General features: G+C 39.1%; 3 protein-coding genes across 7 annotated transcripts in view; 2 read left to right on the top strand and 1 right to left on the bottom strand.

The window, feature by feature from the left end:
- Polr3H (RNA polymerase III subunit H) overlaps positions 1-20716 on the bottom strand; it is a 30562-nt gene extending 9846 nt beyond the window's left edge. The window contains exons 1-6 of one of the 5 annotated variants that reach the window (XR_002010257.2): positions 20393-20716; positions 19506-19689; positions 17872-18009; positions 15556-15674; positions 13947-14050; positions 10411-11485 (exon numbers count right to left, since the gene is read on the bottom strand). Coding sequence is in view for 2 of the 5 variants with exons in the window: in XM_019061643.2 (XP_018917188.1) it covers positions 13997-14050; positions 15556-15674; positions 17872-18009; positions 19506-19689; positions 20393-20503 (606 nt within the window). In the remaining 3 variants the exon portion in view is untranslated. Of the gene's footprint in view, positions 1-10410; positions 11486-11904; positions 12722-13756; positions 14051-15555; positions 15675-17871; positions 18010-19505; positions 19690-20213; positions 20357-20392 lie in introns of those variants that run through there. The other 4 variants (XR_002010254.2, XR_002010255.2, XM_019061643.2 and 1 more) reach the window with 4 other exon arrangements.
- Positions 980-10026, top strand: LOC140224115 (uncharacterized). The gene is made up of 3 exons (XM_072297502.1): positions 980-5775; positions 6286-6432; positions 7389-10026. Exons 1-3 carry the CDS (start codon positions 5692-5694, stop codon positions 7713-7715), a joined length of 558 nt encoding a protein of 185 aa, XP_072153603.1. The 5' UTR covers positions 980-5691; the 3' UTR covers positions 7716-10026.
- Positions 20717-20862: 146 nt separating the features above from the next.
- The window catches only part of LOC109044106 (nascent polypeptide associated complex protein alpha subunit), a 31082-nt gene continuing 30061 nt past the window's right edge, over positions 20863-21883 (top strand). The window contains exon 1 of the mRNA XM_019061641.2: positions 20863-21022. The gene's annotated coding sequence lies outside the window, so the exon portion shown is untranslated. The remainder of the gene's footprint in view (positions 21023-21883) is intronic.

Raw genomic sequence — 21883 nt, 5'->3', positions numbered from 1 at the left:
TTTAATATGTCTATTTGTGTTTGCAGGAATATTTGTTTTTTTTTATACCTGAGACCTGACCGTGTCTTGGTTTTTTCAGCGGAATTTATGAGGATTCGCGAGTCTATCATAACTCTGGTTAATATTTCACAGAATATAACAATGTTGGGGTGGGTTTCGTAAAAAAAAGAATTAATTTTGAATGGAAACTTTCACAAGCGTTCGTAGTTTTGCTGGGAGCTGCTGTTTTTTCGGCCCAAAGTGAGGGAGGAAATAATGAGTTTATCGACGTTTACTGGTTCCAGCTGTAATCAGTGTTGGGCATCTGTCGGTCCTCAGTTGTCAAATCGTTAAATAAAGCGGGAGGGAATCGGGCTATCACTCCGGTTTTCCCAAAAATATTCGGGAGGGAATCGGGCTATAAAAATTGACCGCGGGAGGGAATCGGGATACGCCCCGCCGGCCACCCTCTTTTGTTCAGCGACGAGAGGCCGGCAACCCGTCCATTGTGAGGGTAGGAACAATGGGCACCCTTCATCCCTCCTTAATGAGCCCTAGTACCCGGACCCAATTTTCTTTCTCGTTGAAAAATTAAACTTTTAGCGTGAAAATTCAGGGCCAGCGGGAAATTTTGATGGAAATGAACTAAAATTTCATCCGATTATCTTAATTTTTATTACCTTCAATTTTTTTTCGCGGCCAACCACAAGAGCCGTATATCGGGTAAAAATTAAGATAATTGGATGGAATTTTAGTCCGTTGGCATCAGAATTTCCCGCTGAACCTGAATTTTCGCGCTAAAAGTTTAATTTTTCAACGAGAAAGAAAATTGGGTCCGGGTACTAGGGCTCATTAAGGAGGGATGAAGGGTGCCCATTGTTCCTACCCTCACAATGGACGGGTTGCCGGCCTCTCGGCGCTGAACAAAAGAGGGTGGCCGGCGAGCGGTCAGGTCGCCGCGTTCGGGACTGATGCGTTGCCACTTACGGATTTTAATGCCGAATAAAAAGTCTCAGCTTACGTGAAACAAACTAAATATGAAAAAAAGTACTTAGGGGCAGTTATGATGTATCCGATAATAACGATTGAAACAATGAGGTGATCAGTAATTTTTTTTTTATTTCGCCAAATAGTTCCTTATGTTTTTTATACATAGGACTCATTTTGTTTTTTTGTTCCAGTGAATGGAGTATCGGAAGCACAAATCCTGCAATATGTTGCGCAGGTGCAGCCTCCACCGCCGCCCCCACCGTCCTACCCGCCCGCACTGCAGCCGTCATACTATCCAGTGATTCCAGGGTGGCCCCATGTTGGGTGGGCGAGGCCTGGGCCCCTGCACGCGCCCCTGCCTCCGAACATGCCCGCGCCCCTGCCTGCGAACCTGCGTGGAAGTGCTGAATTGCAGAAGGTACTTTGAGTGGGATGTATCATAATTGTCTATTTTACACACTCAGCCGTTTGACGACCTCTAGGTCGTCAACTAGCGGTTAACAGGCTGTTGACTGAGGAGTGTCTGATTGCAGTACTACTCTTTTCCACAACATGCAAAAAAAGAACCATTTCCGGTCAATTCGCAGCCATTATTTTCAGAAATCATGTCACTCGTGTGTTGTTTTCGAGGTTATATCATGTATCGGTTTCGGTTTTGTGAATTGTGATAATTGTGAGCCTGTGAAATTTTGATAAGTTCTTGACGGGTGGTACCTATCTCTAAGTGCAATTATGTATTCTGACGTTGTCGTTATGGATGTAGAAGAGATTGACCGAGAGCTATTAGGGGGGAACAAAGGAAATGCAAAAGGAAAAGCCAAGGGTTAAAGGCAAAAAAACAGCGAACACCACCAACAAAAACAGAGGTAAAATCTTTACCACTGATGAGGTTAACTGCTTGTTAGGTTTAGTTGACAACTACAAGGACATCGTTGAGTGCAAAATTACGGACGGAAAAACTTGGGAAGAGAAAAGAGCCCAATGGGATAAGATAACCAGAGAGTTCAATGCCTGCGGTTTCAAGATTGTGATGATAAACATCAGATTTATTATTGTTTCGTTGTAGGCGAGCACTTGTAAAGAACCAGAGAGTTCAATGCCTGCGGTTTCAAGATTGTGATGATAAACATCAGATTTATTATTGTTTCGTTGTAGGCGAGCACTTGTAAAGATAACGTTTGATATGCATTTATTTTAGAATCTGCCTAGGTAGGTTGGTTTAATTAAATCTCTTTTATTAAAGTATTTCTCCTTACTGGATAATTAACTCAAAAAGGCCCACAAGAAGGTGCGTCAACATTCTAATTGCAACCTGAATTTCCCCAACGTATCGAATACGATCCATTTAGGAAATATTTCATCCATTCAACGCTTTTCAATCCGGGATACTAAATTAAATTAAAAGCTTAAATTTATATTTCTCCGACGAAAAAAAAATGTATTTAAGGAACTACACCGATGATATTTTTATTACTACCGATGGATTGTTGCATCTTCTAAGCAAACGCAGGAGAAGGTTGAATTTTGACTGCGAACAAGAAATCAACGTACCACCATCATCATCAATAAACAGTGCTGATGATGAATTCATTGTTGATGGAACTCATTCTACTCATTCGAGTGCTCAAAATCAAATCAAGGAAGATGATTTTACGGAGCTGAAACTATCCGGAAGCGACCAATCCCTTGATCCCTTCGAGGTTCTTCGAACTCGTAGGAACGCAGAAAATTCTTTCGCCGACTTTTATCAAGAAATTTCAGAATCGGTGTTTCTTTCAAGAAATAGCCGGGTATGAAAGTTTGCGATCGTGTGTCGAATCGGACGATTTTCATGTTTGGAAAAAATTTGAGGTAGAGTTCTGCAACGACTTCGCATCAGATGCCGGAGGATTGTCGCGTGAATTCCTCGATTTGTTAGTCACCCATACGTTCAATAGTTCTATGTTTCATGGTGACGGTAAAGCGAAGCGCTTAAGATTGAGCTTGTCGCATTTACAAAATGATCATTATTATTTGGTTATCGCGTGAATTCCTCGATTTGTTAGTCACCCGTACGTTCAATAGTTCCATGTTTCATGGTGACGGTAAAGCGAAGCGCTCAAGATTGACCTTGTCGCAGACAGTTTATGAAAAACAAACCCTTAAAATATGGGATAAAATTGTTTGCTCCTTGTGGACCCACTGGGCAAGTTTATGATTTTCTTTTATATCAAGGGGCAGAGAACACTGGGATAAGCCCTAAATATTCTCAATTTGGTGCTGGAGCATCAACAGAGATGGAGTTGCATAGACGAATCCAAGAGCCTAATCACCTTCTGATTTTTGACAATTATTTTAGTTCTGTCACTGAAAACGACTCTTCTTGTGATACTCCAAAGCAATGAGCTAGGAAATCGAAAATTTGTTACAATATCTAACCGCAATAAAGAACGTCCACTCAGCCCCGAATAAAAAACAAAAATGTCACCAAGAATGAAGAAGTTTCAAAAGTGAGAACAAGCGTTGAAGTTCCAAATCGCACGAAAGTTATTGTCCCTATGTCTGAGGGAGAGAAACAAAATGCCAATTTTATAATGAAAAGACGCCGGAAGAGCTGCTTACAGAACAAATGGAACATGCTCAAGGGGCAAACAAGGAAGGCATTGATTGCCTCAGACCTGGATCTTATAAAAAAACCTCCGAAAATCAGGGGCAATCAGTCCACCTATATAACACCGCAATATAGAATGTTCACCCAGCCCCGAATAAAGAACAAAAATGTCACCAAGAATGAAGAAGTTTCAAAAGTGAGAACAAGCGTTGAAGTTCCAAATCGCACGAAAGTTATTGTCCCTATGTCTGAGGGAGAGAAACAAAATGCCAATTTTATAATGAAAAGACGCCGGAAGAGCTGCTTACAGAGCAAATGGAACATGCTCAAGGGGCAAACAAGGAAGGCATTGATTGCCTCAGGCCTGGATCTTACAAAATACCTCCGAAAATCAGGGGCAATCAGTCCACCTACAGAACCATTTCATACAACGCCGTGACAAGAGAAGAAACTTCTGCTTGTAATTTTCCCCGTAGAACTAAGAATTCTAACTCCACGGAATGGTACCGTTTTCTGACTGAAACCTTGAATCACAAAATTTTAAGGCCCCTACAATTTTTAAAGTACGACAAGGAGGTTTCATATCATTGGAAAAAATAAGAAAATATCGATCTTTGGTCATAGTTTTAATGAAAAAGTGTTATGGGAAAATGTATTAAGTAAAAAAAGAACACTGGAAAAAAAAAACACATTGGATCTAGAGTCTAGACTCTTAAAAACATCGACAAGAAAAAGTACTCTTGATTCAATCAGAATCTAGCTTAAATCAAGAACCAAGCCTCTTAATTTAAGAGGATTTCGTTTTGGTTCGAGCAAAAATCCGATTGAATCAAGAGTATTTTATCTTGTCAATGTTTTTAAGAGTCTGGACTTCGGATTCAATGTGTTTTTCTTTCCAGTGAAGCTCGTGCTCCGTGTTGCCGTGTTGCAACATGCATTTAATTTAAATCATTTCCAAGTATTTCTTTCGTAACTTAAAACATAGTCACACAGGATATTTGATTAAGAAGCAGGGAGAAAATTAAACTCTATTATAATTTATTCTTTTATTTTTTTCCTGGCAGTAGCAGCAGAGAAAAAGTCAGCGGCCGAAACGGCAGCAATGTGAGAGGACATCGTCAAATATGTTCATCCAACAGACCCAGCCAAACCTGAGGAACCGAAAAACCCATTTGGCGATATTGAACAACCTGCTGCAAATCCTTGCGAAAATCCGGTTCGGAGGACCATGAATAATACCCCCCCCCCCCCTCCTATATAACTCCCTCTGAAATGACTCCTATGTCCCCCTCTACATTGGCTTCATTAGATGAAATTTTTGAAGACCCGAACCTCACGGACTACCACCCCTCTCCTCCCCCCTCCCCTATTGAACATCAAGAGAAAACGAGACCCCCTGTTTTATACCCTCTAATGGTGTCAACGTCCAAAAATAAATTCACCTTTTCATTCTATGAGAACGAGGAACATATAGTCAATGAAAGTAGCATTCTTTCTGGCACATTCACAGTAATTTTATGTTCACCACGCCCGTCTTATGTTTCAAGTGTAGATGAGGGTTTGGGGGATGATGTTTTCCTCCTCGACCCGTCTCAAGTGTAGATGAGAGTTTAGGGGATGATGTTTTCCTCCCCGACCCGTCATATGTTTAAAGTGTAGATGAGAGTTTAGAGGATGATGTCTTCCTCCCCGACCCGTCATATGTTTCAAGTGTAGATGAGAGTTTAGGGGATGACGTTTTCCTCCCCGACCCGCCTTATGTTTCAAGTGTAGATGAGAGTTTAGGGGATGATGTTTTCCTCCCCGACCCCCTCCCCTCTTTAAAACGACCAGCTTCTCTCCCGGACGATATAGATGACCCAAAACGCCATAAAAGGATGGAATTTGGGCTGGTGTATGTCATGATGACTGCATCCTGCGCCCTGCGACACAAAATGAGGAGCGGTTCACGGAGTCCACCGTTGCACTGGAGTTTGACAACCTGTTCGAAATGCGTCTTGTGTAAAAACACAGACAACGACAATGTAAATACCCAAACTCTTACTGTAAATTCCAAAAATCCCTAATGTACATACGTCCTTCTGGGATGGATTTGCTGGTACTGACCGCGAAGGAGGCAGGGGAAGGCGGAGATGGAAATGCTGGCAAACTTTGTACAAAAACTATGGCGCAGCGCACACATCGCAACCCCTGGGGTTTCCGGCGAGATGGAAATGGTAAAGGCGATTACTTATCCATTAAAAGTTTCTTTGAAGGCTTTCTCCATTGGTTCATAGAACCTAAAAAGTAGAAAAACCCCTTTAATATTGATAGCATTGGAACAATGGAACATAGGTGGTTTTTATGAAGGCGCTCAAACGCTTTGTACCTCTTTGCTAAACTCCGAGCGAATATTAATGTCAAAACACAGAAAAAGCGTGCCTCTATTACAAAGAGAATAAGTTTCAAAAAGTGGAAGAGAACGAAGAGAGATTTTTTGCGGGAAATTTGCACTTCACATATCCTTCTGCTACAAAAGGCCAGTTTAATTATCCATGGATGTTTATAGCTGTGTAAGATCAGTGGTCAGTTAGAAACAATTAATGACTTTGGGCACCTAACTTTATTTTTGGTTTCAATTATCTTGCATTTATCTACCTATATTTTAATCTTGCATTTGAAATGATCTGTGTCAATTTCTATTTTCCTCGTATGAACCTCCATCATTTTGTGCTCTCTTTTCTAAGGTTGAATGTGATTCTGTCAAACGGAATCTATGGGCAAGTTCTGTCCTTGAAGATGAAATTACATCCCCCGCACGTTATGTTGTTGATGATTTACCCATACGTCCTTCTGCCACTTCAGAGGCTGATAGCTCAGTTGTTCAAGACTCGGTAATTATTTCTTTCATTTTCCTTTAAAACTTTAAGCTGTCTGATTCAAACAAAGGAAACTCGTAACTGCACTGACAAAAGAATTGAGATTGGAAGGTAATAAAGCTTATAATACGCACATCGTCAACGAAAACGGAGGAAAAGACTACATACCCGTCAGAAGACGAAATCGGAAGCAGATTCATACTACAACCGAGTCAATAACTCACGCTATGTGCAAGAGTTGTGGGGGTATGTATGCCCAAGAAACTTTTTTTTTACATTTCCACAAATGTGAAGAACAAAAAGGGGAAAAAGATGCAAAAGCCAAAAATACCAAGAAGGCAGGCAGAGTTCTTGCTTCAAAAGCTTACTTTCTTCGTCCAGAGGGGTCCAGAACCTCTGAAAATTTAAAAAAAAATTGTTTTTCCGCATATGCGGCAAGACGATACTGCAATTGAGGCTCAGAAAGATCCATTGATAACTCTGTTTGGTTCTCGATTTCTGAAGGACCATCGATCGTGCCACCAACGCAAGTTGGTGTCAATGAAAATGAGAGATCTAGCCAAAGTTTTGGTAGAAATAAGAAATAGAGATAAAGGCATTGTATCATTCTATGATTGTATTTTGCCACAATAATTTGACCTACTAATGGACGTGGTGCGCTTTTAAAGTGCATGCGACGAAGAAAGCGGTGATATCCGAAACACCACCATGCCAACCCGATTATGTTCCTCATTGAAAAAATGTGCTAATGCCGTAGACGTCGGCCTCGACAAAGATACGTCTACGGCTAAAGATTTGAAGACTTCAAAGAAGACATCAATCGCTGCATTTCAGCGATTGGAGAACTTGAAAAATATGCAAAGTCTGTGTGTGAGGGTGTTCGAGGGAGAAGGGGGAGGGGGAGTGTATGTGTGTGTGACGTGTGATTGACCATTCTTGAAACTGAGTCTGTGTTACTCATAATTTTACAGGCCACATCAGAGGGCTCCCTACGATGCCTGCCGCCTAAAAACGTTTTATGGTCATGTATGGATCCGCAGACGCAAACCACTACTCCCAAGACCTCCGCCAGCAACTCAGCGCCCGTCAACGCCGCAACCCGCACCACAGCGTACATCGATACACCAGACGCCCCACCTCGGCCCGCCGCCAAAATTGCAGCGCCCGTCAACGCCGCAACCTCCACCGCGGCCAACTTCGCCACCGCAGCCAGTACACTAGTACAGTCACCGTCGTCTCCACGTATACAACATCTTAATTGTAATAGTTCCTCCAATTTAGATATAAGCGCTGGTTAAACCTTGAAATTTAGAGTGATAGGAGAAGAAACTAGGGATCTGCCTAATTTGGAAGCAGGCCTTTTATGCATGAATTTCCTTCTCAATGAGCCTCCAACAGAGCCTTCAGGTTCTGAAACTTATAGTCCATGGTTGCACCACACTTAAGGGAGCCAGACACTTGAAAATTGAAAAAAAATGTTTTTTTTTTTCTTTTTTTTTTTTTTTTATTTTCTGGCTAATCTTAATCTCCAACTCCTCACGTTTAATTTCAGACCAAGTTTTACTTGATCTGATGAGGAGTTTTGAAGTTACGCGCGTTTTAGTGAGGGAAGGTTTGCAGTTTTTGAAGTCAAAATTACACTAAAACTCAGGTTGCTCGGCCCTCCCTCGCTATGTTCTCTCCTGTTTTAGTTCCTCATTTCCCGAAAACTACATTTTTCAGCACTCATGTTTTCTCAGGATCTACTGAACCGATTTTCAAAAACATTGTTTTGTTCTAATCCTTGCACTCTCCTGCACATTTTAACACGAGCTTTTTTAAAATTTCGAGCTGGATTTTTTTAAATTTGATTTCAAAAGTCAAAATTCTATGATTTCTAACAAAAAAATTTCAAAAATTCACCGAGATTTCAAATTTTTAAATTTTTAAATTTTAAAAAAAGCCCGTGTTAAAATGTTTAGGAGGGTTCAAAATTTAAAACAAAAAAATGAGAAGTAATTTTTGTTCAGTAGATCCTGAGAAAAAGGTACAAACGTTAACATTGGAAGATGGGGTGTCTGGCTCCCCTTAAGCACAACTCATCCAGTATTGTCTTGTGAGAGGGCCTGTCCGCCCTCAAGACAGAAAACAGCTTGAAATTTTCAGTTTCATTACAGGGAACAAACCATTTTTCATAACACCTAGACGTGGTGATCGACTAACACCTGAGGTAGCGTTCCAACGTCTGGAAAAAATTCTAAATTCTAATGAAGAATTCTTGCTTGGAGGCCCGTTGAGAATCAGATTTTGCAATAAAAGGTCTCTCGTGGGGTTTGACAGGATACCTATTGGTTCCAGTCTGGCAATGAGTCATGACAAATTTGTTTCAGACAAAAGAGGCATTCTTTATATTCCAAATAATGATGGGCTTTGCCTTGCACGAGCAAAAGTAGAGGGCAGGGCCCATGCTCATGGATTACACAGTCCTGAGGCAATGCAGGAATTTAGTCCAGGCGCCTGGTAAGTCTACCTGGAATTTTGGGTACACAGCAATTTGTTTGGCTTACTTGATGTTTTTTGGGTCGCTGAATCCGAATCTGAAGTTTCCTGCCGCGTACCTGGAGAGCAATTTCTGCCCTTTTGAAGAAATGGCCTAAAAAGGCCTTTTTTGCGGTTTTTTTGATATGGCGGCTACGCATGTGAGTAGTCCCGGATTTAGTTAATGTTTTGGGTAGCTGACATAATTTGGAAGAAAATGGTAAATGCATATGCTAGGTTTGCCCAAAAATTGAGGAACCTCGGATTTCGGAACTTTGGAACGCTTCGGAACTTGGCTGACCGCGGCGAGCCGGATCACGCGTTGACGAGTGCGCCGCGAAAACGTGAATGGGCACGATGTTCACGATGCTGTATCTTCCTCAATTTTTAAGCAAACCTAGCATATGTATACACCATTTCTTTACAAATTATGTCAGCTATTCAAAACATTAACTAAATCTGGGACTTTTTCTCATGCGTAGCCGCAGTATCAAAAAAAACCGAAAAAAAGGCCTTTTTAGGCCATTTTTTCAAAATGGCGGAAAATTCTCACCAGGTACGCGGTAGGAAACTTCAGATTCGGATTCAGCGACCCAAAAAATATAGAGTAAGCTAAAAAAATCGCTGCGTACCCGAAATTCCAGGTAGTCTCATTTTTAGCTACCAGGCGCCTGGACTAATTCACTTGGCTTCCAGACAGGGGCTTTCCAGGTCAAAAGGGGATGGGCAACAACGAGCAACTTTACAGGTGTGTGACATTGCGGGGATAAATTTGACATTCGGAGGAAGTATCGATGAAGTAGGATATTTTCAGGATGTATTGCCGGATTACACCCTTACAGTATTCGACGATAAACGGGGCACAAGCATTGCATTTGAAGGGCCGCCATCCACTTAATGCTTTAATAAAAATGAAAGTCCTTCCTTCGTGGTTGTGCTTCCACGATTATTTACCATTCCCTGTAGCACATAAAGACCCTTAAAGATGCTACAGCTGTTATCAGCACTTTTGTCTTATTGAGTTCTATCATCATCTCACTTAACTCGAGTCCACCGTTGCACTGGAGTTTGACAACCTGTTCGAAATGCATCTTCTGTGAAAACACAGACAACGACGATGTAAATACCCAAACTCTTACTGTAAATTCCAAAAATCCCTAATGTACATACGACCTTCTGGGATGGATTTGCCGGTACTGACCGCGGAGGAGGCAGGGGAAGGCGGAGATGGAAATGCTGGCAAAATTTGTGCAAAAACTATGGCGCAGCGCACACATCGCAACCCCTGGGGTTTCCGGCGAGATTGAAATGGTCAAGACGATTACTTATCAACTACGAATTGGATTTTTGAAATACTCACTAAAGCTTGTCCGAAATTCAGCCATGTTTCAGCCTCCGAGACAACACGCACCTTCTTTCTTTTTTTTTTTAAAAAAAAAAATAAGTTCCTCAATGAACAATCATTCAATTCCTAAGTCTTCTGAGACAAACCACATTCATTCAAGCTTTTTTTTGTTTTCATATTCCATACTCTATCACATTGTTCATATTGTGTGTGTGTGTGTTTATTTCATGTCATTGTGTCCATTCGTTTCATTACATTTTTCATCATCATACATACTGACTTTTTCCATACCATCCTTTATTACCAGGAGTATAGATCTCCTGGGGCCACTAGAACAAGCACTTAATACACCACTACTAAATTTGACATGCCGTCACCACATTCCAGAGAAAATCTTGGAAAAGGCAGTAAAAACACGTATCAAAGTTAGGAATCAATCGGAAATCCCAGTTTTTTGTACATTCAAAACCGAGTGGGAGAATATTGATCTAACACAATATAAAACTGATGCAGATGATGATGCTGTCTCAAATACTTTGAAACCTGAAAAGAATGAAATCATCAATTTTGTACTCGAATAGTTGACAAGATTAAAGAGGAACTCAAAGCCGTCAAACATGACATTTCTACACTACAATCTAGCTCTCAACTCCAAGGTAACTCTAGTGCTATGCCTCACTTAGATGAAGAAGTAATTTCTACCATTATTGAAAGAGAAATAGCAGTGGCTAAGGCAGATATCAAGGAGGAAATAAAACAATCCAAAGCTCATACCAGCTTTCCTCCAGCTAAAAATGAGGATTCTATTATTAATGAGGTTTTAGAAAGACAGCGTAGATCTACCAACATCATTGTCTTTGATTTAAGTAATGATTCTAACCTGGAGACTGATCTCTTATTTGTGAAAGACTTACTAGCCCCTAGTCAACTCGACCTTTCTAAAATAAGGGTATCTAGAATAGGTATTAAGGGCAAAAACAAGGATAAAATTAGGCCTCTTAAAGTAGAACTGTTTTTACTAACATACATAAGGATAAAAAACAAGTATACTACCTAATTTTGCTAGAACCATGTGTTGCAGATTCCAAGAGTGAGGAAGAAAAGGAAACATGAAAGGAAATTTCTTTGTAGGCATCCCCACCCTCGGATTTCTAGTCGGAATACTGTGCAATCCACCCTACAACATAACTCCCATCTCACACCAGTCTGGAATTTTCTTTCATAATTTCGGTTTAGCAAAAATTTCCAATGATCAATTCACTTTATTGTCTTTAACAAATGCGTCTTTTTATACCGAAAAATTTAATGTAATTAAAAGCGCCGCCAGGAGATGTGATAACGTGTGTGGACATGTCACCCAGGAAAAGCATATCGATTTACATTGTAATACTAGCATCAAAGATAGTCAGCAATCAGTAGAAACTTTCCAGGGTAAATTGGAAACAATTAAGCACCTGTTAAGGCATAATATCCACAAGAGTAGGAAAAGATCTATTCGACGGAGTAAGTTATGTTACAAATTGGCTTTTCAGTATACCAGACGCCAAGGACGCTCAGTTTTATTCAGAATCCATTTCCACCCTATTGCATAACAACAAGGAAACCCAAACATTGATGAGTACACAGGTCAATTTAATTTCTGATACCATTAAGAATTACATCTTAAGTACCAAATCTTTAAAGGATGCAGAGGAAACACTCAACGCTAATGTACAAATTTTTAATGACGAAATTTTAAGAACTAAGGCTAACATAACATCTCTAGGAATTCAGAGTATAATTTTATGTCAATTGAACTTGCTCAATATTCTGATTTTGGCCATTGCTCGGGTCACGACTACGGTTCGGGACGGCTCCTACATAGCCTCATGCTGTTAGTTTTAGTATATTTACCTCGCTCACTGTGCACCATACTCGCTGATTGATTGACTTATATATATTCATCAAATGATTAAAAAGTTGAAGTGCTTTCATTTCTTTGATTAATTGTCACAGCAAACGAAATGAAACACTCAGAAAATCCCTTGAATAATCTTATAATGTAAGCCTATGATGTTCTTAATTCTCAATTCTTGAAAGTCAACAAACAACTACAAATTAATTTTTATTCACAATTTTTCCATCGAAAATTCCATCAGAAATATTGATTATCTCGATTAATATGAAAGAAGACATTGGTGAGGATGGTAGAGTTTTATTGGAAAATTTGTATCCAAAGAAATCTGTAAAGATGTCAATGAGCACCAACTTATTGCAAGGGAAAGCATCACCGGGCCATTTCCTCAGGCTGCTACTGGAGAGAGAGCAAATATTAATGTCCGTAACGTTATGATCGACTCTAATGACCCGTCGCCGCGGTTCGAAAAAATTATAGATCTGAAGAGTGGGTAAGAGGAAAGGCTCCTTGTTTGCAGTGATTCACAGAAAACGAAAGCGTGTACACTGAAAAGAGTAAAGGATGGCATTGATGTGGCAAGAGAAAAAGGTCTTGAAATCAGAGGCATGGTGGCGGACGCCATGGCACAAGAGAGGGAAAAGATATGGAATCCTCACTTGATTGGAATACTAACAAAAAATCCTTCTCTGGGATTTACAGGGACTTTCAGCTGAAAAGACCTTTTTAGGCGTAGAATTCATTAAGCCTAACTATAGGTGTGCAATGATTGTATAAATCAAAAAATATACCTTAGATGCTTTGTTTACCGGACTAGTGTACTGTGCAAAGATGATGAGTTATATTTAGGCATTGATAATGTACTTTCTTCAACAGCTATGGTATCAACCGTAAATATTAGGACATTGAAGGTCCATCTTAAAAATTGAATATTCAGAGCTACAAAAACAGTTTGACAGTGAGATATTCTACTACTATAAATAAAACTGATTTGATAGTTTAATTAAAATTTGCAAGAGACGAGTGAAAATGTGAGCTAAACAATTGCGGTGATTTAGTGGGCAGAAAACACTTATGATGAGGTACTTTTATGAGCAACGAACAACTGAGTCCATGTCTAGCTGTTGACACAGAAAGTTACTGCAAGTCTTAAGAAGCTATTCCTTATTTGTGCTTTATTACCTTCTTATTTTGTGGATGGGGGGGGGGGGGGGGGGGTCCTATAAAAACATCAATTCTATCTTTTCTTTCAAAATTCTTATCAGCAGGAACCAATGAAAAAAGGTCATTTTGCGACAACATCAGAGGCTGATGTTGGGATTTTAGTGATGGAACTGAATAATTGGTCCATGAGTACCTAAAAATCCTTGATTTGAGTAACTTTTTAATAAAAAGTTGTATAAAGGGTTGCAATACTCTTAAAACTTTACTATTGCGCTTGAAATTTGGGGAAAATTAAATGCACTAATCCTAGAGGTAATGTTTCACTTGTTGAAATAGTCACATTAGTGTTTTAAAAAGATCATTTGCAGAAGATAAGCTATGTCATGCAATTTCATCGGCATTGCAAAGCCTGCATGTCATTACATCAGAAAGTTAACAAATTTCACAGAATCATATTACTTTGAGCCGCTCTTTATTTGCCTTGAAGTAGTAATTTATTTGAAGTGTCCAACAACTGGTGGTATCAATACAGCTGTTGCACATACACATAAGTTGGCTTATTTGGTGCCTTTTGTCCATAAATGACTGTCTAAACTTCGGTTGACTTACCCACTTGGTAGCTCAAATTTAGAGAGATACTGGCAGAAAACATGGAATTGTCACGTTCCCTCCCACCAAGATAAAACTCCTAGACCTGGCTCACTGATGCTTCCCTAAAACAAAAGAGCACCTGAAGTAAAAAACTGAGTTCGATCTAGAGGAACAACCTCAAAGTTCGCAAAAAAAGCTTTGCAAGTGTACATCCTTGAGATTCATGCAGTCATTTGATTGATCAACCTGACAGCGGTAGAATTACATTGGGAATACTTGCAGCAGTCACCATGGTAAGGTTCTTTCCCAAATCGTCAAAATAGAAAAATAAAATCAGAATGATTTTAGTCAAAACTTTATCTTTTGAGGCCAATAAAAATGATTTTTTTCTGGAAAAGATTTTATTACGAATAAAAATTTAGATCTTGAGACTGCTAACATGACCCTCTGGCTCAACTGAACTGTAGTTTAATGAGTAGTGGATTGATGTCTTCCCCATCATTTGAGCTTACCTAAAGTTCAAAGCGGTTTGGAGGGGCGGGGGAGGGGAATAAAGGTTACTTCTTATGAGAAAAAAACACTAAGAAGTGGCCCAAATACTGTAAATAACAAGGTGGAGAAATGGTGCTGGGTCCACACCATTTCACAGGGAAATCAAAGCCAAGAAGTTCCAAAAATTATTATTAGAGTCAAAAATAAATTTTTTTAAATGTACTGTTGTCCCCCCCCCCCCCCCCCCGTCAGTTTTGTACTGGTACTAATTGGAGTTAAAAAAATGTATTTATGACTCTAATAATGATTTTTGGAACTTCTTGGCTCTGATTTCCCCACAAAATGGTGTGAGCCCAGCACCATTTTTCCACCTTGGTTGCTTCTCATTTTAGTCACTTTTTGCTAAACAGGAATTAGTGTAAAATGTTTTATATTTGAACATTTTGGAAAAGTAGCGAATGTCTTTAGTTCGCAGGAATTTCCTAAGATTGTTTTGCAGGACATTACTTCATGAAAAGTGAGTTCAGAGTTGTGTATTGTGAGTTCCCATTGAAAAGTGCATTGCCAAGAAAGTCAAAATGGCATCTGAAGTCCCTCTCATTCTTTTCTGACCGTTCGATCCCTCAATTTACGTGCAATTTGCGGTCCATGCAACCAACCGCTATCAACGGACAGTTGAACAGTCATAAACTGCAGCAGAAGCACCGCTTGATCAAGAGTGTATCCGCAGCCATGAAGGAGGATATTTTTTGACGCTATCTTTGCCATGTATGTTTGAATGGGAGCACAAAATATACAACTTTAAACTTGTTTTAGTCACAATCTCACTACTGCTGATGCAGGCATTCCTTTGGAATATCCTGTTGAATATTCCGTATCTTACACCAATATTTGAACAAAATAACCTGTGGTCAAATAAGTTCCAAATTAGAGGATTGAAGGGTCAAGCTTGAATTGAATATCAAGAAAAATATTCTAACTCAAATTTTTGAGATTTTCGAGAATTTACCTTGCCTTATTTGTAATTCATGCCATTTTTTTTTTTTTTTTGGATGATACAATAACGATGTACTTAGTGTCCTACCTTAAAAATCATAAAGCAGGAGAAAAGAAGATAAATTGAGAGGCAACTTACAATTATAGAGTAAGGTACTTTTGATTCAGGTTCAGTTGAGACCTCCATTTTCTCTGGGCAAGTAACAGGAGACGTTTCTACGAACACTTCTGTAACCACTCTGAATCTAATGCTTTCACCTACATATAGGAAAAAAAAATTATGTAACTGGGGGTATTGCATAATACACAATAATCTTAAAAATCATTCTATGAGAATCCAGCTAATATTACTGACATGCCTTTGAAATAATTTATGCTGACTCTAGTGGACTTGCTGTCAGCATTGAATATACTAAAACCAAGCGCTGAAATCCATTGAAAGATTAAACTAGAAACAACATCTGGAGGCCCTCTAAGGCCACAATGTAGCTCAGACTTTCCCATAACCACTCTGAACCTTTAACAAGCAGCTTTGTGGCAGTAAAAGAACACTGTATTGAGAGTAACTAAGACTCCTTCAGAAAAAATAAAAATTAAAAAAAAAAAAAAAAAAAAAAAAAAAAAAAAAAAAAAAAACCGCCTATGAAGTATTCTACACTAGCTACAAACGCTAGCCATTTATTATTAGTTACATCCAGCAACAACCAGACGCAGAAGTGACATAGCAAAGTTGGATGTTGGCCAGTCGGCTCTGTATCTAAACCAGAATAATTTTGTTTTTTTAATTTGTTCTTTTTTGAATGATTGCCCATTTGGGACAGAAAAGTCTTTGGAGAGATCGAATTAAGCCATGATAATTCTTCACACCTCAGGACAGAGCTTTTCAGGAGACAAGTGTCTCTAAATTAACTATCAACAGCGATACAACGTGTAGGAATTGTACATAATTGGGCAATTTTAGCATCTTCGGTAGCATTTTGAAGTTTGTCAACCAACAACAAGAAAATATTTGGGGGATGAAACTGAGATTCAACATGATGATTTCTCAGGTTTAAGGAAAATGTCTTTTCTAGGAAAGGTGTTTTAAAGTCAATGAGTAAGTAGCAAGGAATTTTTGTAAGGTTGCAGTACAGTGTTTCATACGTAAAGTTTTGTGATAAGACCTAAAAATTCATGAAAAAGTTAAAAAAATCATTTTACAGGGAAAAAAAGCTAATCAAAATCCAACCAATCAAAAGCCGACAGTTGAGTTAACCTGACAAGACGATGCCTGAATATGAGATCAGCCAATCAGCATATACCGCTCTCCCTTTCTGGCTACATCATCAGTGCCAGCCGAAAATATGTTTCAAACAAGTCGAATTTTTGGTATTTTCAAAACGTGGTATCTTTACCATTTAGGGTTTAAAAAAATCTAAAAAAAAATCTTAGGAGCTTAGTTCACTCTGTGTTTTCCGCAAATGAATTAAACAAAAGTGGGTGCCACTGACCCATTATTAACAGACATAAGATGTTTTTGAAACATGAAGACAGGCCAATTTCTGTGGTTTTGGAAGGACTAATAATTCTTCTATAGCCGAGGCGAAACAATCTCAAACAGGCTGAAATTTAGCAAGGTGAATATTGAGGTTCTAAAGGTGTTCATTTATGTTCAATAGAAAAAAATATGTACCACAAGTAACCTGTGATATCCTGTTAAAAGCATCTACTGGTAAAATTGTACTACCTTGTTGAAAATATGAGAGAGGACTTGTCCCGAAAAAAGTAATGGTAGGTATCAAATTAAGTAAACACCTTGTTTTTTATACAAGGTTTCATGGGCTGAAATTTTCCAAATTCTTTCTTGATACAAACACAAAGTATTTTGGTAAATTTCAACAAATAAAACCTTCAAGTACAATTATGCAAACAAAATGTTTTAAAAAAATTTCACAGATAAAACCTTGCGAATATTGGCATTTACTGATAAGTCATTTCTTACGAAGTTTTAATTGGGCAGCATGGCTCAATTGTATATGTTCATGATTGCATTTGAATATTTCAAAATAGATGGCTCACCTGGAGACAATAGCCTCTTAGTACATGGGAAATTGGCTCAATTGATCTCCAGATGTATTAGATTGGGCATTTCCTGCACCCCTGCCAAGATGTTCAGAGTTTCATCATGCTTTTTTGCAGTGATATGTACCTTGGAGCAATACTAAAGCCTAATCATGATTTTTCTCTTTATCCAAGCTCTACGATGAATTCTTGATTGGTAGTCCTAGACTCTCATTGTCACTACTGTTAATAGTTAGTTTCAACCTTGTACAATTGTACCTTTGTAAAACCTTGTAAAACCCCTGTAAAATTTTTCGTTTTATCATTCATAATTGCTTTTTAGCAAGGAAACTTCAAAAGAGGTTGAAGTAAGAGTTTCATTAAATGCAGAACAATTTTTAAAAAGGTTTTGTACCAATATCCATGAATAGGTCGTGAGTATCACCATCATTGTCAAATTGCCAGACCCAAACCTGCTCCATTTCATCGAACCTAGAAGGATGCTGCAAACTTGTTGATGGAATCATGATGTCATCGAAGAAACCGAGCGTCACTGAAAAAATGAAGATCTTGATTTGAGTAAATTTATAAAATGAAAATTGGCAAAGAACAAAAAAGTTGGATGGATGGCAAAGTTACATTTCCAATAATAGTGCATGATCTATTGGCAGACTTACTTTTACTTAGATTTACTGAGGCTGGAAGAGAAACTGAGGACAGTTTACAGAACAATTTAGCTCACCATGCCAATTCAGTGGTGAATCATAATAATTCAATGCGTTTAGGAAACTTGGGAAACTTGCTGGCATATGAATGCTATCACCCCAGGTGGCAATAGAGCATGTAGCTAACAGGACCCAGCCTGTACTCCGGCTGCAGCTTTTAAACATACACATGTGAGGACTTATATGTAACAATAGCGAATGTTGAGTTTACACATGCGAGAAAATCGCGTTTGAAGTGTTCTAAGCTTTGCACTTTGCCGCCCGTAGAACCGAGAGGATTCTTATGAAGATTTTAATGAAGAGCAACTCTTCCTGTAACACACTTGTTTTACAATCTATGTGAGGGTTAAATTGAAGGAGTAACAGCCATTTGAAAAAAATGTGGCATCCGCTATTTTTTACTGAAAACGTTATTTTATGCATGAAGCAAAGTCTTCAGGAAGGGTAAGGCTAGTGAAACGATTGACTTGAACCAAAAGTATGTCAATGCTGAGTCATTGGATAAAATTGAACAAAAAACTGAACCGTCTGTAACTTCTCCTTAAAAATAAGGAAAAAAAAATTATATGATCAGTTAAAAACTCATCGATTCTGGCAAGACGGTCCCGATTCGGATCATTTGAGTGTCAGCTGCAGCCCATGGCTGGTGCGCAGGTAGTTATTGCAAGTGTGTTCGAATCTCCATGGTGTCCTGCCGCACCGGCCAGGGAGAACAAGGATTCTCATGTCCGCTGTTATTACAAAAAACATGGTTTCCAGTTCATATCATGCCGAAAAATTGCGCTGGAAGTCTGAAACTTTGCACAGGCATTTTTGAGGGCTCCTGAATTTGAAAAGAGCATATTCCCTAAAGATGGCGGATGTCAACAACCGGTATTGTTACATATAAGTCCTCATATAGGTCGTTTTATGGCTCTACAACTCCAAACCTCCACTGCTTTCTGTCGAACCACAAACCTTGGGGCATTGAGCATCTTAACACAGCTCTTAAATATAAGAGACTAAATACGCATTGGTTTCTGATCCAAAGAGAGCACTAGGAGACTAATTTCAGGCTCATTGCCTATTGTTGGTCCCGGAGATCTTCCTCTAAAATGCTGTGACTTAATCATATTTCCTTATGAGCCTTTAGGACATTGTGTTGAATAAGGAGCTAAGTATCACCAACAATGGCTGGGTGCGCACTGTGTCTCAAAGATAGCATGATGGTATGTTTCATGGCAGTTGTCCAAAATAAATGTGTGAGATAAAATTCTTGTCACTTAGCCCATTATCAATGATAAGTTTACAAGTAAGTGTTTAACATAATACAGGAAATGCTTACCACAAACACCATCTTTGCTGCAACTCTTAATTTTACCAACAATTATTTCATCAATGAAAGGACGAAACACAATGAATCTGAATTCCACTTTTGTATGAGAGGCTCCGTCACCAGGAAATATAAAGCTGTCTCCCATCTTCAGAATATCAAAAAGAGCAATACAGAGTCCAACATTAGTGATGACCTGAGATAAAAAAGAAGGAAAAATATTAATCACAATGAAAAAGAAGGAATAAGAGACAAAGAAAAAGAGGGATTTTAGTTCAGGATTCCGCTGCAGTTTTTGCTTGGTTTCCAAAATTCAAGATCATGAAATTTTGGCGTACTCACAAATTCAATAAGTCTTTATCCTCCCAGAGGATATTCTGAGTAATTAGCTTAATAATAATCTGAGTTCCCAGGTGCATGTACACAAAGTCCATGCGCTCTCCAAGTTGCTATTAGTTGCTGTGTCGCTCTGTGACGTCATGCATACTGACTGCTTAAGACAGGAAAGCATTTTTCCACATTCTTTTAGTCCGTGCACAGTCCGCACAGGTGTAGGGAAAGTCCATACGCCACGGATATATCCGCACGCTTGACATCAATGTTTAAAATACAGATGGAGCATCAGCCCGTTTTTTCCCGGAAAGGGAATGCTTTTCACATAAACTTACTACATAAATGATTCAGCCTTTGAAGTACAGCTCTAATACGATTGGTATTTACCATGAAATCCTGCAGAAAAATGCTGATGACTGCAGAGGTGGTGAAACCAGAAACGCAAGGGAAAGACGGCAACTTTACAGTAGAGGGTTTATGCTGCCATCTCCATATAAAAAGTTATAGTACAGGAAAAATTGAAGTTGCATAACGCATATTGATAGTTCCCCTTAGGATTAATTTACCTTGTTGGCCAATTTCGAGTTTAGGTGTCCTGCAGTGGTTTCATCAAGTTTTTTGTTGAAAACTGCTGGCGGGGTGCGGACAACATCTTTCAACTCAACGATCACAAACATGTCTACAAAGTACAAAGAAGGAGGTCTCGAGGGGTCCACGAGAGCACCAAGCTAAAGTTGAATCTATTAGTTCTTCATGATTAGCAAAAGCACCAACACGAGGGCAATTCGTCAGAAATAGGCAAATGAAATAAGTATTCGATCGGCCTCACTAAAAGTTTCCCACGAGGATCGGTCAGATTTGTATACACATGGTTATTGGATTGGTTAGCCGCGCTTCCGAGAAGACAACATTCAACAATCATTGATGAGTAATGCTACGTTGTCGGTTCAAGGAAACAATACAAGTATTTCTAGGCTTTTTTACCAATTTTTTACATATTTTAAATTTTAATTTGGCAGCAAGGCTCCATTTTTGATCCCGGTCTGCTACTACTCATCGCAAAAATATCTCAATTTCTCAATTTCCAGTCATCTGAACGATATTGTAATCTGAGTTTCGTTTAATTTAAGTATTTTCTCTTAGTTTCGCCCTCTATTCCACTGATTATCCGATTACTCTCCAGAACTGAATCACAGGTAAATGTCCTATTTCACGTTAGCTTTTTAACACTCTCAGACTCTTCTAATCTTGTGCCTTATGAGTTGTGTTTACTGGTTACATATAGCTCAAGGTTGAAGCCTAAGCATCTCACCACATGTTGGTTTTTTTTAAATTTTCAAAATCTCCCTGTATGCTACACTTGAGCCTCTCCAATCCTTTTCTATTCCCTCCAGATGATTTTTTCGGAAGGATGCGCCATGGCTGCACTGTGTAATTGACAGTGTTGATCTGACTCGCCACTGACAGTGGTCAACGAACGAACTCTCCCTTGACCCATTCATAGTGCCCCCTACGATTAAATCTTGATATCATTATACTATTATCACCATGCCACTCTAGTTCAGACTGGCACGAAATCTGTTAACGTCCGAGCACTGTCATCTGTGCTCTCTTCAGATTTGTGAACCAGTGGAAGCAAACTATCTAGTTGGTGAATTCACTGTGTTTTCATCATGAGTCGTGCTTTTGGATCATCTGAACAGTTGTGATTGACGATTTGTTGTAAGCCCACCTCAAACCCACACGTTTTAGGGATGTTTCGTCTAATTTGGTGTGCTGATATTATCTCCAAGAGAGATCTCCACCTGAATCTCTGATGATCAGTTTAAACAAATGTCATTCATTATCTGTTACACTTATGGTTCTACTGAGAGGTGTCGTCAACTACGTTGCTAGTTGTTTACCTTTAATTGTCAAACGTAGCAGACTGAATAATGTCTCTGCGCATGGCAGCGGTGTTGCTAGAGCTCGCGCATCGTATGTTGAGACAAACGTCAAAGTATTGCTTATGCCACCATTCACCAGTGGTGCCACCTGACTCCATGTATTACCCTGTT

Source organism: Bemisia tabaci, chromosome 2 (genome assembly GCF_918797505.1).
Source record: "Bemisia tabaci chromosome 2, PGI_BMITA_v3".
NCBI lineage: Eukaryota > Metazoa > Arthropoda > Insecta > Hemiptera > Aleyrodidae > Bemisia > Bemisia tabaci.
The sequence above is the reverse complement of the archived record's forward strand: the minus strand, read 5'-3'. Positions and strand labels throughout refer to the sequence as shown.